General features: G+C 42.3%; 1 protein-coding gene across 4 annotated transcripts; it reads left to right on the forward strand.

The window, feature by feature from the left end:
* The first annotated feature begins 189 nt into the window (after window positions 1–189).
* SERBP1 (SERPINE1 mRNA binding protein 1) lies at window positions 190–17,299 on the forward strand. Of its 4 annotated transcripts, none has more exons than XM_072866392.1 (10): window positions 190–691; window positions 3,981–4,143; window positions 5,088–5,225; window positions 5,353–5,448; window positions 6,061–6,135; window positions 8,453–8,630; window positions 11,867–11,914; window positions 14,473–14,646; window positions 15,670–15,708; window positions 16,894–17,299. In XM_072866392.1, the coding sequence occupies exons 1-10, from the start codon at window positions 310–312 to the stop codon at window positions 16,948–16,950; spliced, it is 1,350 nt and encodes a 449-aa protein (XP_072722493.1). In that variant the 5' UTR covers window positions 190–309; the 3' UTR covers window positions 16,951–17,299. The 4 variants fall into 4 exon arrangements, with proteins under 4 accessions (XP_072722493.1, XP_072722494.1, XP_072722495.1 ...); XM_072866393.1 differs by having other exon boundaries at window positions 5,377–5,448; XM_072866394.1 differs by lacking the exon at window positions 11,867–11,914.
* Window positions 17,300–17,555: the final 256 nt, after the last annotated feature.

Genomic DNA, 17,555 nt, shown 5'->3' on the forward strand with positions numbered 1-17,555 from the left:
CGGCGATGGCGACGGCGATGGCGATGGCGGCGGCGGGAGGCCCCGCGCCCCCGCCCCGCCCGCCGCGGCGGCCCCACACAATGGCGGCGCGGGGCATGCCGGGAGCTGTAGTTCGACGGGCGGGCGCGGGCGGCGGCGGGCGCGGGCCGCCTGCCATTCCCGTCGTGCCCCGCGCGGGGTGAGGTGCCCGGATGTGCCCGGCGCCGGAAGAGAAGCGGGTCTCTTCGGAGCCGGCCATCTTGTGCGGCAGCGAGCAGGGCGCGGGGGCCCGGCAGCATCGGAGGAGGATCCCGCCGACGGGGGCCCATCATGCCCGGACACCTGCAGGAGGGCTTCGGCTGCGTCGTCACCAACCGCTTCGACCAGCTCTTTGATGACGAGTCCGACCCCTTCGAGGTGCTGCGGGCGGCCGAGACCCGGAGGAAAGAGAGCGGCGGCGGCGGCGGGAGCCAGGGGGGCGGCGGGGCCCGCGGCGGCCCGGCGGGCGCCCAGACCAACTCCTCCGGCGGGGCCGGCGGCGGCGGCCCGGGCCAGGCGGGCGGCGGCCCCGGCAGCGCGGCCAAGCAGCTGCGCAGGGAGTCCCAGAAGGAGCGCAAGAACCCGCTGCCCCCCTTCGCCGCCTCCGCCGGGGGCGCCGGCGACCGCCGGGAGGAGGGCAGCGGCCAGCCCGGCGCGCCGCTGCGGAAGGAGGGTGAGCGGGGCCGCGGGGGGCTGCGGCGGGGGAGGGAGCCGGGCGCCGCGGCGCTGCCGGGCCCGGCCCCGCCGAGGGGCCGCCCCTCGCCCCGCGGGGGCCGCGTCCCGCCGCGCACAAAGGAGGCGGCGGCGGCGGGAAGGCGCCGGAGCGCGGCGCGGCGGGCCCCGGGCAGGGCCGAGCCCTCGGCTGCGGCGGCAGCCCCGTGCCCGCGGCGGCGGCCTCGCACCCACGTGCGGGAGCGTATGGCGGGGCCAGCGGGCCGCGGGCGGCCGCCCGGGGCACCTGCGTCGCGGGGGCCGCCCGGCCGCGGGGCCCGTTAGCGGCGGCCCCGGGCCGCCGGGGCTCCGGGAGGGGCGGCGGCGGTGGTGCACGCCGTGCTGCCCGGCCGCACGTGGCCGCGGGCGGTGTGTCCCCAGGGCCCGGCCCGCTCAAAATGGAGGCGTGCGTGGGGTGCCCGGGTGCTGCCTGTGTGCCGAAACGTCTGCTCTCGCGTGGTGGGGCAGGGAGGAGGGCGGGCTGCCCGCCGAGAAGGGTAACGTGAAATAGAAAATCCCAGCGACGCATCCTAAACTTAACCTGTGTTTCGGGTGGCCTGACGTATTTGACAGGCTGTCTGGCGGTCGCTGGGCTCTCCAGAAGTCACTTGGGTCATTTTTCTAGGGACGGTGCCGAGAGGAATCATGTATGTATTTTAATAATAGGTTGTGTGAATTCTCAGCCGTGTTTGTGTAAATATCTTATGATATCCCACACGGGAAACTTGGGGGGGAGGGGAAGAAATCAAAGTTTAAATGGGTTAAACGAATATGCTGTGGACAAAGTAATTAGCAGGACACAGCTCTGCATGAAGAGGGGTGGAGGTTGCACACACGTGTTGTCCCGTGGCAGGCAGTTGCACTGCGCACAGACTTCAGCGCACGTCAAATCGGTCAGAACTCCGATTAAATTGGAATCCTTGAAATGTAGCAAAGTGTGGTGACAGCAGTTGACGTGTGGGTGAGGCAATAACTTGCTAACTGCAGCTTAACTCCAAGTGATCTTTTCAGAAACGCGGCTAGTTCAGAAGAGCACAGTGCCACATGAAAGCATACTTTAGCATTTACTGCAGTGCATGTTGCAAAATTATTCTCCACCAGCTTTTACGCTTTTTAAGAAAGAAAAAGTTCTAATATACTAGTTGTTTTAGAAAGTGGGCCTCCCAAATGTTATGTGAAAACACCTTATGACAAGCTTTGCTTATGGATCTTTTGTACTTTAAAGCATGAGATTTGTTTTTCCCTGTGAAGAATGCAATAATTTGTCCCGAGTGGCAATTTACTAAGCCAATGTCCTCTGGAAATATTAGTCAGATACAGAATTATGGTGTTGTCCCACATGAGGTACACCTGTAACATGGGCAGTGGTCTTTGGCCAAGACAAGAGAATGCAGAGGGTTTTTGGTAGGGCTAGCAGTCTGTGTTTACCTCCCAGTTTTCACATTCATTTTCAAGAACAAGCACTACTTTGCTATGAAAAAAAGTATTTCGTGGCTTATTATAGTAGTGAAACAGAGAAAGTCAGGCCTACTTTTGTAGCAGTGTGTATGGAGTGTTGTAGTAAACAAAGTGACTTTGCAGTCTGAAAATTTCTATTTTTTTGTGTGGGACAGTAGCGCTAACATTATAAAGGCGTTTGGTGCCATGGTATTGCTGTGTGAATGTATTGCCGTTTAAAACTATTTGGCTATGCTGTAAAGGTGCAGATTATTTGACTGGTGAATTACCAGTTCAAAGCTTTGTGATACTATGAAAAAGAAATAACTTGTATTTTTGGTTAGGCTTCACCAGGAACCGGGTTTTTCTGAGCGCAGGGTGTTGAACTCGAAATTCAAAAGATGTGGATTATTCATTCCAGTTCTGCAGCATACCTCCTATGTGACACTGGCCTGTTTGCTTTCCTTGCTGAGCTTTTCTCTTAAAATGAAATGGTCGTCCTTAGTTTGAGAGTCCTTTTCAAAGTAAATGTTAGTGAGTTTAACCCCTGTGTTTCCTCGGGGAGTAAGGATTACTTAGCAAGCAATATATGTCATGCAAACTTCATGTTAAGTACAGCTTGTAAGGTGAGGAAGACATTGTTCATTTGGGTGTGTTGGCTTGGATATCATTACAACTGTAACTTCTTTAGCCCCACCCAAATATGACATTGCTTGTTAGGCAGGAGCTTACTGCTTTCCAAAAAAAAATTTAAAATTGGCAGCTTTTAATTTAAAAGATAGTTCACAATTCTTAAGCCAGCCTTGGTGGTTTGCTTAGTGTGTTTTCCCTAAACATTTGGGCAAGAAAATAGTATAACAAACAAGTGATGGGTTGGGCCAGATCTTTCTGAAGAAGAGTAAACAGGCCTTTCAGATGAGTGGAAGAAAACCCTGTCTTTAAAATCCTTCTGTTCAATGTCTTGGTGAAGAAGATAATGCCCATGGGGAGTTATTATTTGAAAAACAAACAAACAAACAAAAACCCCAAAAAAACAAAAACCAACGTTCAGAAGGCAGAGAGAGGGAGGGAAGGATGCTAGCCAGTTCAGTGGCACAGTGTATTCTTAAGCTATTTTAAGGAAGTGCACAAGGAGGTGAGTCTTTGTCAGGGAACATGTACTGGACTGTGAGGATTGGTAGATGAACACGTCGTTTAGTCACTGGCCGGTACCTACTGTCCTGGGCTGCCTGCTCATCGGGACGCAAGTGACACCTGTCTGGGTAAGGGTGGCCCTTGTGGGAGAGCACACCCTGCCCCGGGCCCTACTGCTGGCCAAAAAAGTTCCCGAGAAGAGCGCGGTGGGATGAAGCAGGGTGGCTGTCGTAGGGGCTTGGGTCCAGCGTGGTGACGCTGACTTTGTTTTGGTGCGCATCAAAATAAAAACCACTTGTTTTACCTGAAAAGCACCTTTCAGAGAAAACAAAAAATCTTGCTTACCTTGATTCTTCTTTGAAAGTTGACACTATCATTTTAACACGGATTACTAATGTATTGTGTGCTCTGACAGGTTTTGTTTCCTACAATATTGTAAGAGTGTACACTTGTACAAAATACAATTTGATTGAAATGCTGCGTAAAAATGTGAATAAGAAGAGTAAAATGATCTACAGTGACTTTTTTATAAAGGTATAGTTTCTCAGATTATCTAGTCACAGGGCTAGAAGAAAAACTTCAGTTCCAGCTTACCTTCAATATTGTTTTACGGTGTTAGAGTCAGTATCTCTCCCAGAGCAGCTCCACATTCCGTTGATGTGTTTCACCTAATGTTTCAGGGATAAGACGTATTGGCAGGAGGCCTGATCAGCAGCAGCAGCAGCAACAGCAGGGTGAAGGCAAGCCTATTGACAGGAGACCGGAGAGACGACCTCCTCGTGAGCGCCGCTTTGACAAACCTGCTGATGAGAAAGGCGAAGGAGGAGAATTTTCTGTTGATAAGTAAGAATTTTGTCTTGCCTGACAACTTTCCTAGTTTTGATAGGAAGGGGCTGTCATGCCTTTTGCTACTAAGTTTAAAAAAAAAAAAAGCTGATTGAATCAACATTAAATTGATTGAATTAGATTTTTGTCAGTCCCAAGAAGAGTATATGTCATGCAGAATATAACACTTTTCTTTCCTTTTCCATGATTTTGTTTACAAACTTGGCTCAAGTTATAGACCAGGAGCAATCGAACATGAACAGTTCCATTGGTTTAACTGAAAATGTGGCTTAAATCAGTAAGATATCCACCATATCTCTCTAAATCTGTAGCAGATGGGTCAGGAGAAGAGCTCAAGGATAGCTGTTGCCTGCAGGATGAGATTTGTTTGCTGTTACAGCTGTTGCTTAAATCCGTACAGCTGACTTCAAGGCAATAAAAGTTAGTCCATGTAGGTGTTTATACCTTGGCTGCAGTGACTTCAGATCTGGAATTGGTGAAGCCATCTTATGTCTAGATGAGTTTTAAAGTGTCTCGAGTATCATGTGGCATCCAGAATTCAAATGTTCTGAAAGTAATGTTCAAATATTAAAATTTTAGTAGCCAAAGTTAAAATCCTTTTAAAAGGAAGTTGGATGAATGTGAGTTAAATTGAAATTGTAGTATTGGCTAGTGATGTAACACAACACAAACACTGAATTTTGGAATTTAGTGCCAGAAGATGCCAATGAACGGTAATCCTTCTGAGCATTTGTTTCCGGATTCTAAATTGCAGACATTATATATTAGGGTTTCTTCAGTATAATAATATGACATTGAAATTAGAGCCTCGACACAGTTACAAACAGTAGTTACCCAAGGAAAAGTAAGCAAACAAAATTCTCAAACGAGAAAAAGAAAACCTTAAGCCATGCTGTAAATTTTTGGAGGTGAGATATTCACGTTTGACTGTTCCATGCCAGACCCATTCTTGACCGACCTATGCGTGGACGTGGTGGACTTGGAAGAGGACGTGGCCGTGGCCGTGGAATGGGCAGAGGAGATGGGTTTGACTCTCGTGGCAAACGTGAATTTGACAGACATAGTGGCAGCGATAGATCGTAAGCCTTTAACTTTTTTTATTGTGGGGGTTTTTTTGGTGATTATTCTTTACAATTAAAAGACATTTTAAAATTTGCCTTTGAATTTCTGTATCTGGACACTATAATGTTAACTCAGTTTTGTTAGTTCTGTTTCACATTCACATTTCAGCGGCCTAAAGCATGAGGACAAGCGTGGTGGCAGTGGATCACACAACTGGGGAACCGTCAAAGACGAGCTAACGTTAGTAATCTGTAATTGCTCAGAAAACTATTAGCAGAATGTTAATAAATCCTAATTCTTACAGCTTGCAAAATGTAAAGATTTAGCTGTCTTTTCTGCCTTTGATTTTGATAATTTTTGCTATACTATTAAAGCAGCCTTTGCAGAATTTAGAAAACTAGTGATTTCTTGTAACATAAAGAGGCGGCTTCACTGTTAAAACCAGAATTTTGAGGAAGTTTGGAATGGGGGGTCCTGTGCTGGTTTTTGAACAATTCTTTTACTAAAAATAGAACAATTTAATTTTAACAGTTTTGATAGGTTAAGCATGCTTTTTTACAAGTGGTACATTGAAAACAGTATTTTTAATACCCGGATCCATTTTGTGTCTCAAGGTACAGCGGGAGGCTTTCAGAATGGGTACTAGTAAGTGTTTTGTTGGGGAAAACCATTGGGAAGGTGGAAAGCATAGAATTTAAAAGGCACAGGGAGCACCAATTCTTAATGAAATAGTTATTTTTAAAGAAGAGTAGGTTGGGTAAATCCATTACAAAAGTCAGTCATTAATCTTACCTAGCTTTTAACAGGGATGAACTTTTAAAAAACAAACCTCCAAACATTATGTAATTGCAGTGAATTGGATCAGTCAGCTGTAACTGAGGAAACGCCAGAGGGAGAGGAACATCCGCCTGCTGATTCTGAAAATAAGTGAGTACCACCCCTCTTAATATTCTCTGATTGCTTCAGAGGTGGTATTACTTTGCTTTGAACCTCTGATACTTATTCCTGCTTGTGTTTTGCCAAACTCTGATTATATTTTCTTCAGTAGATAGGAAGTTATCCACAGTGCTGCTGAAAGACTGTCTCTTTAAAAACTGCATGTATAAAAATTGTTATCTTGAAACTGTTCATTAGTGTCATGCAGGCTCTTAGGTCACTTGCAGATTTGGTTATTAATAATCAGTTCTAATACGCTTAGGGTCTCGGGATTGCAACTCCTAAGTACCAAATCCAGAAGCATCTGTGCTTATTACGAGGTAGAACCACCAAGCAAAAGGGACAAAAATGTTCTGCCAGTGGAAGGCACCTTTTTTTTTTAAACTTAGTTTTTCAAAACAACTGTTGAGACTGACTAGGGTGTAGAAGAAAGGTTGTATCTCTTTCATTCTTGGCTTCTGTGTATGCAAGCAGTTTTCAAAGAAGTTAACTTGATTGCTTCTGGTTTCACTTGGACACTGTTACAGAAGAAACCAGTGACTTGGATGAATGAAATTAACTAGAGAAGCAGAATGAGCAGTAGTGATACTGCAGTTGATGTAAAAACGTGATACAAATTTTTATGGTAGCGTAGTACAATAAAAGGTTTTATTTTAATGAGGAATGTGCTTTATGGTGAATTCGAAAGACAATGGCAAACAGATAGAATTTTGAAATAACTTATTTGCCCAAGAATTCTAATGTGGAGTTTGCTATAGCTTGATTTCCCCATCAATAACTTTGGTTAGTGCTAGAGGTACAATTACTGTGTAGAGAATAAGAAATTGATTTAGTTTAACTAAAAAAAGACTAAATGCGATTACGTCTCCAAGGTTGTGGTGGTCCAAGGTTAAGGTTGTCTTTGTATACAGAAGTAGTATGAGAATTTTTAAGGAATTACAGCTTGAGCATTGGTCAGAAAATGCAAGCTAGCTAGTCCTTAAAAAAAATTATATGTATTGGAAATCTGGATATATTAAATTTGTGGTGTCTGCAGTATTTCCTGGATCCTTATTAGTAGCAGTGTCCTGGTTCTTGACCAGATACAGACCCATCCATGCGCAGATCAGTTATCTGCGAAATTCTGCAGGCTATTTGTATGTTTTTTTCTTCTTCCTCAAATCTGCAGAAAATGTGCACTCTGTTTCAAGCATACCGCATCTGTTGTAATCTATCCGTTATCTTTATAGAAAAGCATCTTTACATGGGTTAGTTTGCAAGTTGGCTAGTTTGATGTGGACCTGTAACCTAAATGTTTCAGCAGAACTGTAGGATGTTTTACTGCAGTAAAATGTGCAGAATGCCAAGGGGTCATATCTTTGCCTTGAACAAAAAAAATGCTTCTGAATATATACCACGTCAAAAATAATTCTGTCCTCCAGAATGAGGAAAAATTGAAATACAGTAATTTTGGCGTAAAACCTCTGCATTATTACATCAAAAGTAATGGCTCCAAAATGAAGATCTTTTCTCTTGAGGCTTTCACGATCTTTTTGCTGCGCATACATGGCACTAGTTTTCTATAAATCAGAAATTTAGTTGCATAAACGCACTGAAGAATGCCTAGGGGATTGACTGCCTCTGTAGTTGGAACATGATCTGTTATTGAGCATAGCGGTTGTGTGTTTTACTTAAAAATAGCTCTTTGGCAGAAGGTAGAGGCACCAGAGATTTACAATGAGGTGAGATATCACGCAAGTAACTAAGTTGTATGCTGTTGTTTTTTCAAGTTAGCCGAAAGTAAAAATTGTTTCAGTTAGCTGGGAAATTAATAATTGTCTTTGGTTCAATAAAGGAAGCAGACTATCCAAAGCTGATTAAATTCTGTTTTTTAAAAAACTAACAAGCTCTCTCTCAGTGCCTTACCTCTCTCCTGAAGGTTCAAGTTATCTCAAAAAAGGGGGGGGGCTCCAAACAAGTCCATTGCAGAAGTTAGGCTTTCATATTTGTAAAGAAAATTGTCATTAAGGTGGAGAATAGATGGCATGATCAGTGTTAATTTTAACATTTTGCTGTGCTGTGCTCACCATTTGGTTGCTTAAAGGTGTCTGGCTGTGATTTTTTTTTTGGCACTCTGGCTAAAGGAGATGAGTTCTCATGTGTGCTGTCTGAGTGGTGGAAGTGAGGGCTTTTTATATACACCTCTTAACCGCTAAATACTCTACAAACTTTTTTATAATCTGGTACCGATTAACAACTGATTTTGAATTTGTTGTATCTAGAATGTGAGTTCTAAGTCATGACCATAATATCCATGAATTTACTACAGAGAGAATGAGGTTGAAGAAGTTAAGGAAGAAGGTCCTAAGGAAATGACCCTGGACGAGTGGAAAGCTATTCAAAGTAAGGATCGTGCAAAAGTTGAGTTCAACATCCGTAAACCAAATGAGGGTGCTGATGGGCAATGGAAAAAAGGATTTGTTCTTCACAAGTCAAAGAGCGAGGAGGTAAAGTGGCTTTCAATATTTGCTAGTAACCTGATTGTATAAGTGTTTCTATTGATGTGCGCTTCTTGGAGTGGAAGCTCCATTCTTTGAGACGCTGATCTGTAGCTAAAAGTTTATAAAGTGGGAACAACGTTTCTCTTAATAAAACTGAAGTTGTGCTGTAGCATAAGTAGCCATTCTTACTGTGGTTAGTTTTAGCAGTTGATCTGTACCCTTAGGTTGGTGTATACTGTATTGGAGAGTACTGTATACTGGAATACTGCTGCATCTGGGCAGGTCACTTTGGAAGGACTGTCTCTTGGTGAGCGTTTTAGAAAAAGGTTGTTAATATCAAATTTATTTGCTTTTTTTTTTAAAGGAAGCTTATGTTATTTAGCATCTCCGTTAGTCTCATGCAGTACACAGATTTATGGTGCCTGCTGAACATGATGTAAGATTGAAGAAATACTGGTCATGCCTCAGACACCTTAATACCTGAACTGTATATTTTGAGTTTGTAACATGGGTATCTTGTCATTTTGTAATATGTAAACAAGTGTCTTTGAAGCTTTTGAGAAACCAGGTGAAACACTTTTGTATGCTTCAGTGATATTCAACATAGTTGCTGTAGAATTATTTTAAAATTGTAGTTTCTCAAGCATACTCATTTAGTCATTGCAAAATTTTAATTATTCTGTTCCAAGATAGTGAGAGTGGCAGGGAGAGACATGCTCTTTCACTTCAGAAGGGGAGGGATGTGCAGAGAACTCTGTTTTCTAATGCAGGGCTGCATTAATCTTTGTTTTTAACACTCTGTAATATCTTAAGTGGCCCAGTGTTAATCAGTGGCCTGCAACTTTGTATACCAGATGGTTCTGACTCCCAGTGAAGTAACTATATAGTATGTAATATGCTGTTTGGTCTTCTAATATGTATTTCTGCTTTTTCACACCTTGTCAGTTTTTTCTTGTAAGCTGGGGGCATGATACAGATGGGGAGGCACTGTTCAGTACTTCCCAGTGAAAGCTCCATTTCTAATCTCATTGAACTCAGAATGAGTTTGACTTCATGACAATCATGCTATTTTCTTTTCTTGCTGTGTAAGGTAGTTCAGCTCTTTAAATGCTTGCATATCTTTTTGTTTACCTGAAGCTGTCCAGCGTTTGAAGTGTTCATTAAATACTGCTTTCTCTGGCTTGTGTAGAAAAGGGAAATTGAGTTAGACTTAATGTTGCTGTATATTAGAAGAGTGTGTTTAAACAGAAGTATTTATGTACTTTACCAAGATTTACTAACCCTGTAGTCCTTCAAGTTCCCCCAGCCCCAATCTCTCCGAAGCAGATTTATTTGACATTTAGTCAGCAGAAGACAGTCTTTTTTAGAATACCTGCATGTATGATAGTACAATAAGATGGCGGTACTCTTGAGTAGTTTTGAAGCTAGAAAGATCCGTACTGTATTTTCCGCTCAAAAAATTAATTGGTAGTTAACTCAAAAAACTCCAAACAAAACCAACAAGAATAATCGGATTACTTTCATGGAAGAACTGACATAATTAGTAGATTGTTCTGTTTGAGAGGTGTATTCGGTTAACTTCAATCTAACGGTCATCTTCAAATAAATGAGTCTGGTATTTTTAACACTATCACATAAGAAGTTAACGACTCCTTGCTGTATAAGCACAGAAGTGAGATATTAACAAAACTGCCTTTAAATGTAGATGCTTTTAGCCTGCTTTTATTGTATGTCCAGCAGATGTCTTGCCCCATTTCACTTATGCATTGTTCACTCATCCTATGGGAAGCAGCATGGGGGTTTTTTGCAAAGTATTATAGCAGAATAGCTCTATAATACAGGCGTCAGGAAAGCCTTCACTGCTGCTCCTTTGTGAGCAGGTTTAAAAGGTGGAATATTTAGAAGTTGTGAACAAAACCTACCAGTCACCTGCTGTTCTTTTTCTGTTTGTCCTCTTGGACATACTTAGAAGTCATGAAATTAAGGTTGATGTAAGGTTTCTGTGATTCTTATTGTTAAGAAGGGAGTTGATGCGTGGAAGTGACTTGGTTTATAGGTAAATTCTGGTTTTCGCCCCAAATCTTCTGTAGTCTCATGGCTGGAAAATCACAATGTGCCCTGGTAGATTTTCTCAGAAATTTGAATTGAAGTGTTGTGATGACCACCCTCATTCCTGTAGCTTGAGAACTACTGGGAGAATACCATAGGAATCTGTGGGGAAAAGAGAGTGTGAGGATCTAGTACTGTTCATCTGCCTTGGTCTTGTGAAGGAGCTGTCGTCCTCCTCCTTGTGCTCTTCACTGACACGTGAAATGCTTGACTCTGTGTGAGGTCTTTCCTCTTTTTCACACTTGCTGTGCAATTACTAGAAAGTGATACTTTGCAGAAAATGAACTCTTAATACTGTCTCAGATTCTTGCTGGTTTAATATGAAATCCATGTGTATTGGCTGCCATAGTCTAACGAGGCTCTTTCCGGGAGATCGGGTTGTGCCATAAAATAGAGATCCTCTTTTTTCCTTCTCCGCAGGCTGGTTTAGTGGCTTGAAAGTTCTACTGGTGCAGCTGAACAAAAAATGGGAAGGAGTTACATTGTGGAGAGATCTTAAAATTTGTTCAGAAAGTTGGATGCAAGTCTCCTGGAAAGATTGATACACTAGTAGATCAGTTCTTACTCTACGTATCTGCTGTGCCGTGCCTCTTTCCTGTGCCGTCAAACTTTCTTGCTAATCTAATCCCTTCCTTAGAGGAGGTTGCAATGGGAGACTGAGAAATACGTTTTGGAAAAGAATAGTTCATCTTCTCAAAATTTGGAGGAATGACTCTTGAATCGAGGCTGTGCAGAAACCTTTTCTTATTAACAGTAATTTTAAACATCCCACCCTCTTATCTGTCTAGTTCTGTACGCAGCGTGCCTGATGTATTGAGGTGCTAGAGATCAGCCTGCATGCGTGGTCTCTACTAGAGTTTCCAGCAGCTTGTGTTAAACTTTTTTGGTATCGACCTGAGATTTCTCTTGTCTCCACGCCTGTGGTATAGTCCATCCTCTAGTCTTTCTGGATGCTTGCCCAGCTGCTGATCTCATCCTTTTGCTGCTTCATGTGCTCAGTGACATCTGTATCCAGCAAGTTCATGTGACCTTATTACCTGTTGTTTCTGTATGTAGTTGAGTCTCATTTCTTCCTTTTGTTTTCTCCCTTTGTTCCTTTTGTCACTTTGGCGTGGACACGCAACTTTCATCAGACAAAGGCGATGACAGAAATGCAGGGGAGTCTGCTGGAGTCAAATGAGGTACTTATCCTTTATATCTAACTGGTAATACCTGTGTTTTAATATGAGCCCCTTCTGAAATGAAGGTCTGGATATTAAGAAGTCACAAAAATAGAGAATACAAGTAGATACAATATGGAGCTCTTCTGTCCATGCCTGTTGTCTAATTGTGCACCATGTAGGACCCTTCATAATTAGTACCCTTGCTGCTAATTGAGCTGACTTCAAACCTTATCATAATGCTTCTATCATGAGTCTTTTTATTTTTTGTTGTTGCTGTTGTTTTTCCATATCTCACTGTCTGCTTTGGCCCCCTTTCCGTTAGTAGTTACTCTTAATTTTTGACAGCCTTCCCCAAGACCTATAAGTGCAGCAATGCCTTCGAGAAGCTACCAGTTACTAGTCAGAGCACTACTGAGAGTTGTCAATACATATAAATTAAATGCTTCCAAAGATGATTCAGAATAAGCTATTTGTACGGTATGTCTTTGACTGTTGTCGCCTCAGTGATAGAAGAGCATGAGGAGAACATGCCAAGTCTTTTAGTGGTGCTTTAAATTAGCTTTAGTTATTTCGGTTGAAGACATCATCAGATTACAGATAGAATTTGCTATTTGTTGGGTTTAGTGGTTAAACCCAGGTTAAGTTGTGAAAATACAATGGCTTTGGTAGACTGTAGTGTTTCTTTTTTAAGCAGTAACAGTGTAGGGAAGGAAATGCACAGAATTATTGTACAAAGCCACTGATACTACCTCTCAGAAAAGAGAGTGCCATACAACTACCAATAAGTTGAAAATACCATCTCAGTACCCTGCAGCGATCAAAACTGTAGATAAAATATTAAGTAGTAGGAAAGGAATCAAAACCATAACAAAAGGTATTGTGTACTGTTTTACAAATGGTTGGTGTACTTACATTTGAGTAGTGCCATGTCAGGCTGAGATGTGGAATGACTTTTCTCTGAAAAATAACTGCTTAGGCTAATTTCCTGAGTTTGGAAAAGAGGTCTCTGAGGGAAGGGTGTGCGATTCAAATCTATAAAATCAGGAGTGGGGTGGGGACCGGTTGTTACATGGAATACATCCCAATGAAATATGTTTGAAATAAAGCAGCACGGAGAGGTATTTCTCATTGTGCCTAATTAAATTGCAGTGCCCTCCGTTGCAGGACGTTGTGGAGGCCAAATGTACAACTGGGCAGAGAAAGGGGTAATTAGATTGGTGGGGGAGAAGGCTCTTTATGGCTCTGTACGTTATGGTGCTTGTGAATGACTCAAGGAATCCCTGAAAGCAGCTTTCAGCCTTTTGTCTGCAGACCTCTGTGTATCCAGTGCCTGCCTTACGAAGGATCCACAAATGGTAATTAAAGGGTATAGGGCTTAATTGCGCAATGTGTTGCCTTTGAAAGAAGTCAGCATATTGTGTAATTACATCAAAAGAAACGTAATTTATAGTCAGTAGGCTTAAGCTTGCACATGGCACTTCTGTAGGAAAAAACAAGCAAACTGAAAATTGTCGTGCCAGAAATTAGGTAGTTATAGGAAAAGAAAGAGTTGTATGTTGTCATGGTTCCAAAAGGTGATGATTGGGCCTTGTAAAAGGCGGAGTGCTGGACTAGATAAACCCTTGGTGTGATCCAGTGTGGTGACTTTTACATTTTGTGTATCATAGGTGCCAAACACTGACTTACACGGAAAAATTATTGGTGCAAAATAGGAAAAATAAATAATTTAAAAACACTTGGTTCTTTTTGTGTTCAGCGTGTAATAATTTGAAATACTCAAATGTGCTGAATAGTAGCGTTTATGGTGTTAAGACGTAACTCTTTGGCCCATACCTTGCTCCTCGAGGCTCAGGTTTCTCACTGGGAACCAAGCAGCTGTCAGAGGTGGTTGTATCATGGCAAAGGTGGTGAGAGTCATATTTTTCAGTGTAATTGGTGAGACTGGTTCTCTGTTTCAGCATTAACGTTTTAACTACTTCAGTTACGTTGTGTTTGAACTGTTTGTGCCTTGTTTGCTGTTTGTTATGGCTAATACAAACCAGGAAGGGATTCTTACCATCTCCCTTGTTTTAAATATTTATACAGGGCTAAGCAAATGAGAAAGTGTAAAGTACTCATTGAGCAAAGTAAAGATGGGTTACCAAGTAAGTATTTAAAAATAATGAAATGAATTGGTAGAACCTGAAGATTTTTCAGGATACGAAGTGAGAAGAAGGGAAACGCTAGAGCGCTGCACTGGCTTGGTGGTAGTCAGTTTGGTCTCAGATAAGCCTAAATGTGTTCCTCTGAAGGAACTCCAGAGCTTCCCTGAATTAGCTTGAAAATGCAAAATATCTTTGTTTACTCAAGCGATTATTTGATTACCTGTATGTGCTTTTGTCGTCTGCACAAGTGGTATAACTTGATTCCTAACAATTCCTGCACTATCTTTTAACTTGGATCAATCAAGGTAATCAATCATCAATTTGGGAGTGCATTTGGAGGTGAACACGCATGCTGTGGTGGTAAGAGTGCAACTACAGATGAAAAAGTTTCTTTGGCGATTTTTCTTACTCATGGAGAAACCCTCATTTCAGGCTCATGCTGAGGACTCTGTAATGGATCATCACTTCCGCAAGCCAGCAAACGATATTACATCCCAGCTGGAGATCAACTTTGGAGACCTCGGCCGCCCCGGACGTGGCGGCAGAGGGGGACGGGGTGGCCGAGGGCGTGGCGGCAGGGCCAGCCGTGGAGGGAGAACTGACAAGGTAAGTAGCTACAGCTTTCATCCACAAAGGAGTTTAGTTTCAGTTGTTATTAGGATTTTCATGCAGATAGTTTTAGGTGTCTTCCTTATTTCTGAGGGAGTTGCTCTGACAACAAACACTGCATTTTAAAACCAAGTAAAGTGTCTATTCTTACAAGTTTACTTTAAACTAGGTTACTGTTGGGACAAAAGGATGAATGTTTTAGCAGTGTTCTTATTAAACACAAAAAAAGAGAGGGTGGGGAGTAGGTTGGATTAAAAAAAAGGGTTCATCTTTGAAGGCTGTGTCTAAACCCCCAAAAATGACTCCTCAGTATGGACAGATCTGAATGTACTATGAGATGCTTCTGTTTGTGCCGGAGCAGAACAGCAAGTGTTAGCGCAGTTATTTTCAGACAGTCAGGATGGTCTGTCTACGTTGTGACCTGTTGGGGTGAAAGACTGGTGTTACGGCTGCATGTTGTATCTTGAATTTGAGGAATTTAGAGTTTCCATGTGAAAATAGGACTCTTACTGTTCTTTTCTAATCTGCAGTAACTTTTCCTCCTCTAGTCCTAAAGCCTAAGGAAATACTCAGGACTAAGTACTGAATGGGGTTGGGGAGAGAACATGTAAAGTTGAAGTATCGTAGTATAGCTACAGTAAAGATTTTATTTTAATATGGATCATTTATTTGGCTTAAATGCATCTAATCAAGTTGTTACTCACTAGAAAATGAGTTCTGTCTGTGTGGTGTGGCTTTCTTCACATAGACCAGACTTGCTTATTTTTGTCTCCTCTAGGACACCAACTTTGTTTTCTTTTACACTGGATCACTTTAAGTTTTAGGCTTATTAGTTGCAAAACTCTCTCCTGATATCAATATAAGAAAGTTTTAAGGAATTGATATTAAATGGTGGTGGGGTTTGCTCTGAGTTGTTTCACTAATATGGCATCTTGCTTCTTCAAGAATGCTGTCATAAAGTAGTTAAAAACTTTGAGATCTGCAGCTTATTTTATCTTGACTTTGTTTATTTCCTTCCAGTTGGTTAAGGAGTTTGACGTGATCCACACACCCAACCAGGTTGGTGATCTCTGGCGCTTACGTTACCTGTGAAGAAGGCCCTCCTGTTGCAGGGACTGTAACACTGCTTTCTGCTTTTGTGTAGTGAGCAACTGGAGATACTAAGGCAACAGGCTTAAGGCCCTGCTGTTACTTTTTCACTCTAGTTTGCGGGCTGGGTACTTCTGCAGTGTCTTAGTCTTGCCTATAGAGGTTGACACAACTTTTATTGGAATGCTTGAAATATATCTTTGTCTTGATAAAGGAATATATTTACAGGAAATTCCACTATCCTGGCTGCTCTTCTCTTCCACATCCCTCTTGGAAGTATTCCAAAATACTTAATTTCTGCATTTCATTGTAGCACTGTTTTTTAGGTGGGGTACAGAGCCTTTTAAGGAAACTCTGTTAGGAAAGTACTGAGGAGATTCTTGGTTAACGTGTATGAATTTCTAGGTCTAGGTTGGCACAGAAATTCTTTTTATCAACAGCTAGTTTGTGACTGGGAAAAGTTAAACATCTGAAACTTAATTTGTGCTACAAACAGGTCTTTTCTGTAACACCTCAGTCATGTCCCTCAGAATTGATGGCTATGTGCTAGTAGAATAGTGTAAGCCCACATGTAGGGATCTCTTTAAGAATGGAAAGAGATGTACTTGTAACCTTGTGCGATAATCATCTGCAAACAAGGTCTGTTTGCCTATGATGCCTCTTCAGATAGCTTTGATTCAAAAAGTAGTATAGGAGACTTTCTAGTCCTTGGAATAAAAAAAAAAAACATTGCTTATCGTGGGGGGAAAAAGTTGCTCTTGTAGTAACTTGTTCAGTACTAGACTGTTTACTCCACTGCAGCGTGTACCTCTTTGAAAGCCAGTATTTCCCTATTCAATAGGGTTCAGCTTAAAGTAGTTTTAAAAAGGAAGAATTCCCACCCCTGTCTATCTGGGGTGCGGGGAGTCCCCCTGCAAGTGCCACCCAGCCTGTCTGCCCAGGGACAGAGGCTTAACCTTGTTCCTGAGCCCGTTGGCTGGGCCCCAGCATGTGCCCGCAGTTGAGCGGTGCTAACATTGCACGCTGCCCAGCTCAGCTATGCGCTGAGCTGCGTTTGTCTGGCAAATGGAAGGACTTGGTAATTTGTGAAGATTTAGAAATGCAGCAGGGCTTGATGCCGCTGAAGGTAATAACTTTCTGATATTTCTCTTTCAGTCAAGTGCTTCTGCTCCTGATGTAGATGACCCAGAGGCTTTCCCAGCTCTGTCCTAAACTGGATGTCATAAGCCAACCCTGCCCTCGTCGGGCCTTCCTCTCCGAGGCTTGCATGCTTAAGGATCCTAAACAACTAAGAAATTTAAAAAAAAAAAAGGAGACTGTCATTCATACCATTCACACCTAAAGACTGAATTTTATCTGTTTTGAAAATGAACTTCTCTCGCTACACAGAAGCAACAATATGGTAGTCAGTTTTGTATTTAGAAATGTAATGGTAGCAGGGATGTTTTCATAATTTTTTCAGAGATTATGCATTCTTCATGGATACTTTTTTGTATTGCTGCTTGAAAATATGCGTTTCCAAACTTGAAATATAGGTGTGAACAGTGTGTACCAGTTAAAAGCTTTCACTTCATTTGTGTTTTTTTAATTCAGGATTTTAGACATTTTCCTCAAACTACAAACTGGGTTTTAATTATTGCACACTATTTCCGTTTCCTTAATTGCTGTTTAGCAGATTTTTATCAGCCCATGGTCTTTTGGAATATGTGAAATTTTAATTTGGCACACTGTTAGTGCTGTATGGAATACTAACTCCTGGAGTACTTTAGTTTTAATGCTTAATTTCAGACTTGGAAAAACAGTCATTTTTCATCTGT

This window comes from Ciconia boyciana, chromosome 7 (assembly GCF_034638445.1).
Source record: "Ciconia boyciana chromosome 7, ASM3463844v1, whole genome shotgun sequence".
NCBI classification, from domain to species: domain Eukaryota; kingdom Metazoa; phylum Chordata; class Aves; order Ciconiiformes; family Ciconiidae; genus Ciconia; species Ciconia boyciana.

What these genes read in the sequence shown, in the direction of transcription:
- SERBP1 (XM_072866392.1), top strand. Translation starts at nt 310, where the DNA reads ATGCCCGGACACCTGCAGGAGGGCTTCGGCTGCGTCGTCACCAACCGC. An exon ending in CATAGTGGCAGCGATAGATC is followed by an intron (nt 5,226 to 5,352) that starts GTAAGCCTTTAA and finishes CAGTTTTGTTAG; the next exon opens with TTCTGTTTCACATTCACATT. An exon ending in CCTGCTGATTCTGAAAATAA is followed by an intron (nt 6,136 to 8,452) that starts GTGAGTACCACC and finishes AATTTACTACAG; the next exon opens with AGAGAATGAGGTTGAAGAAG.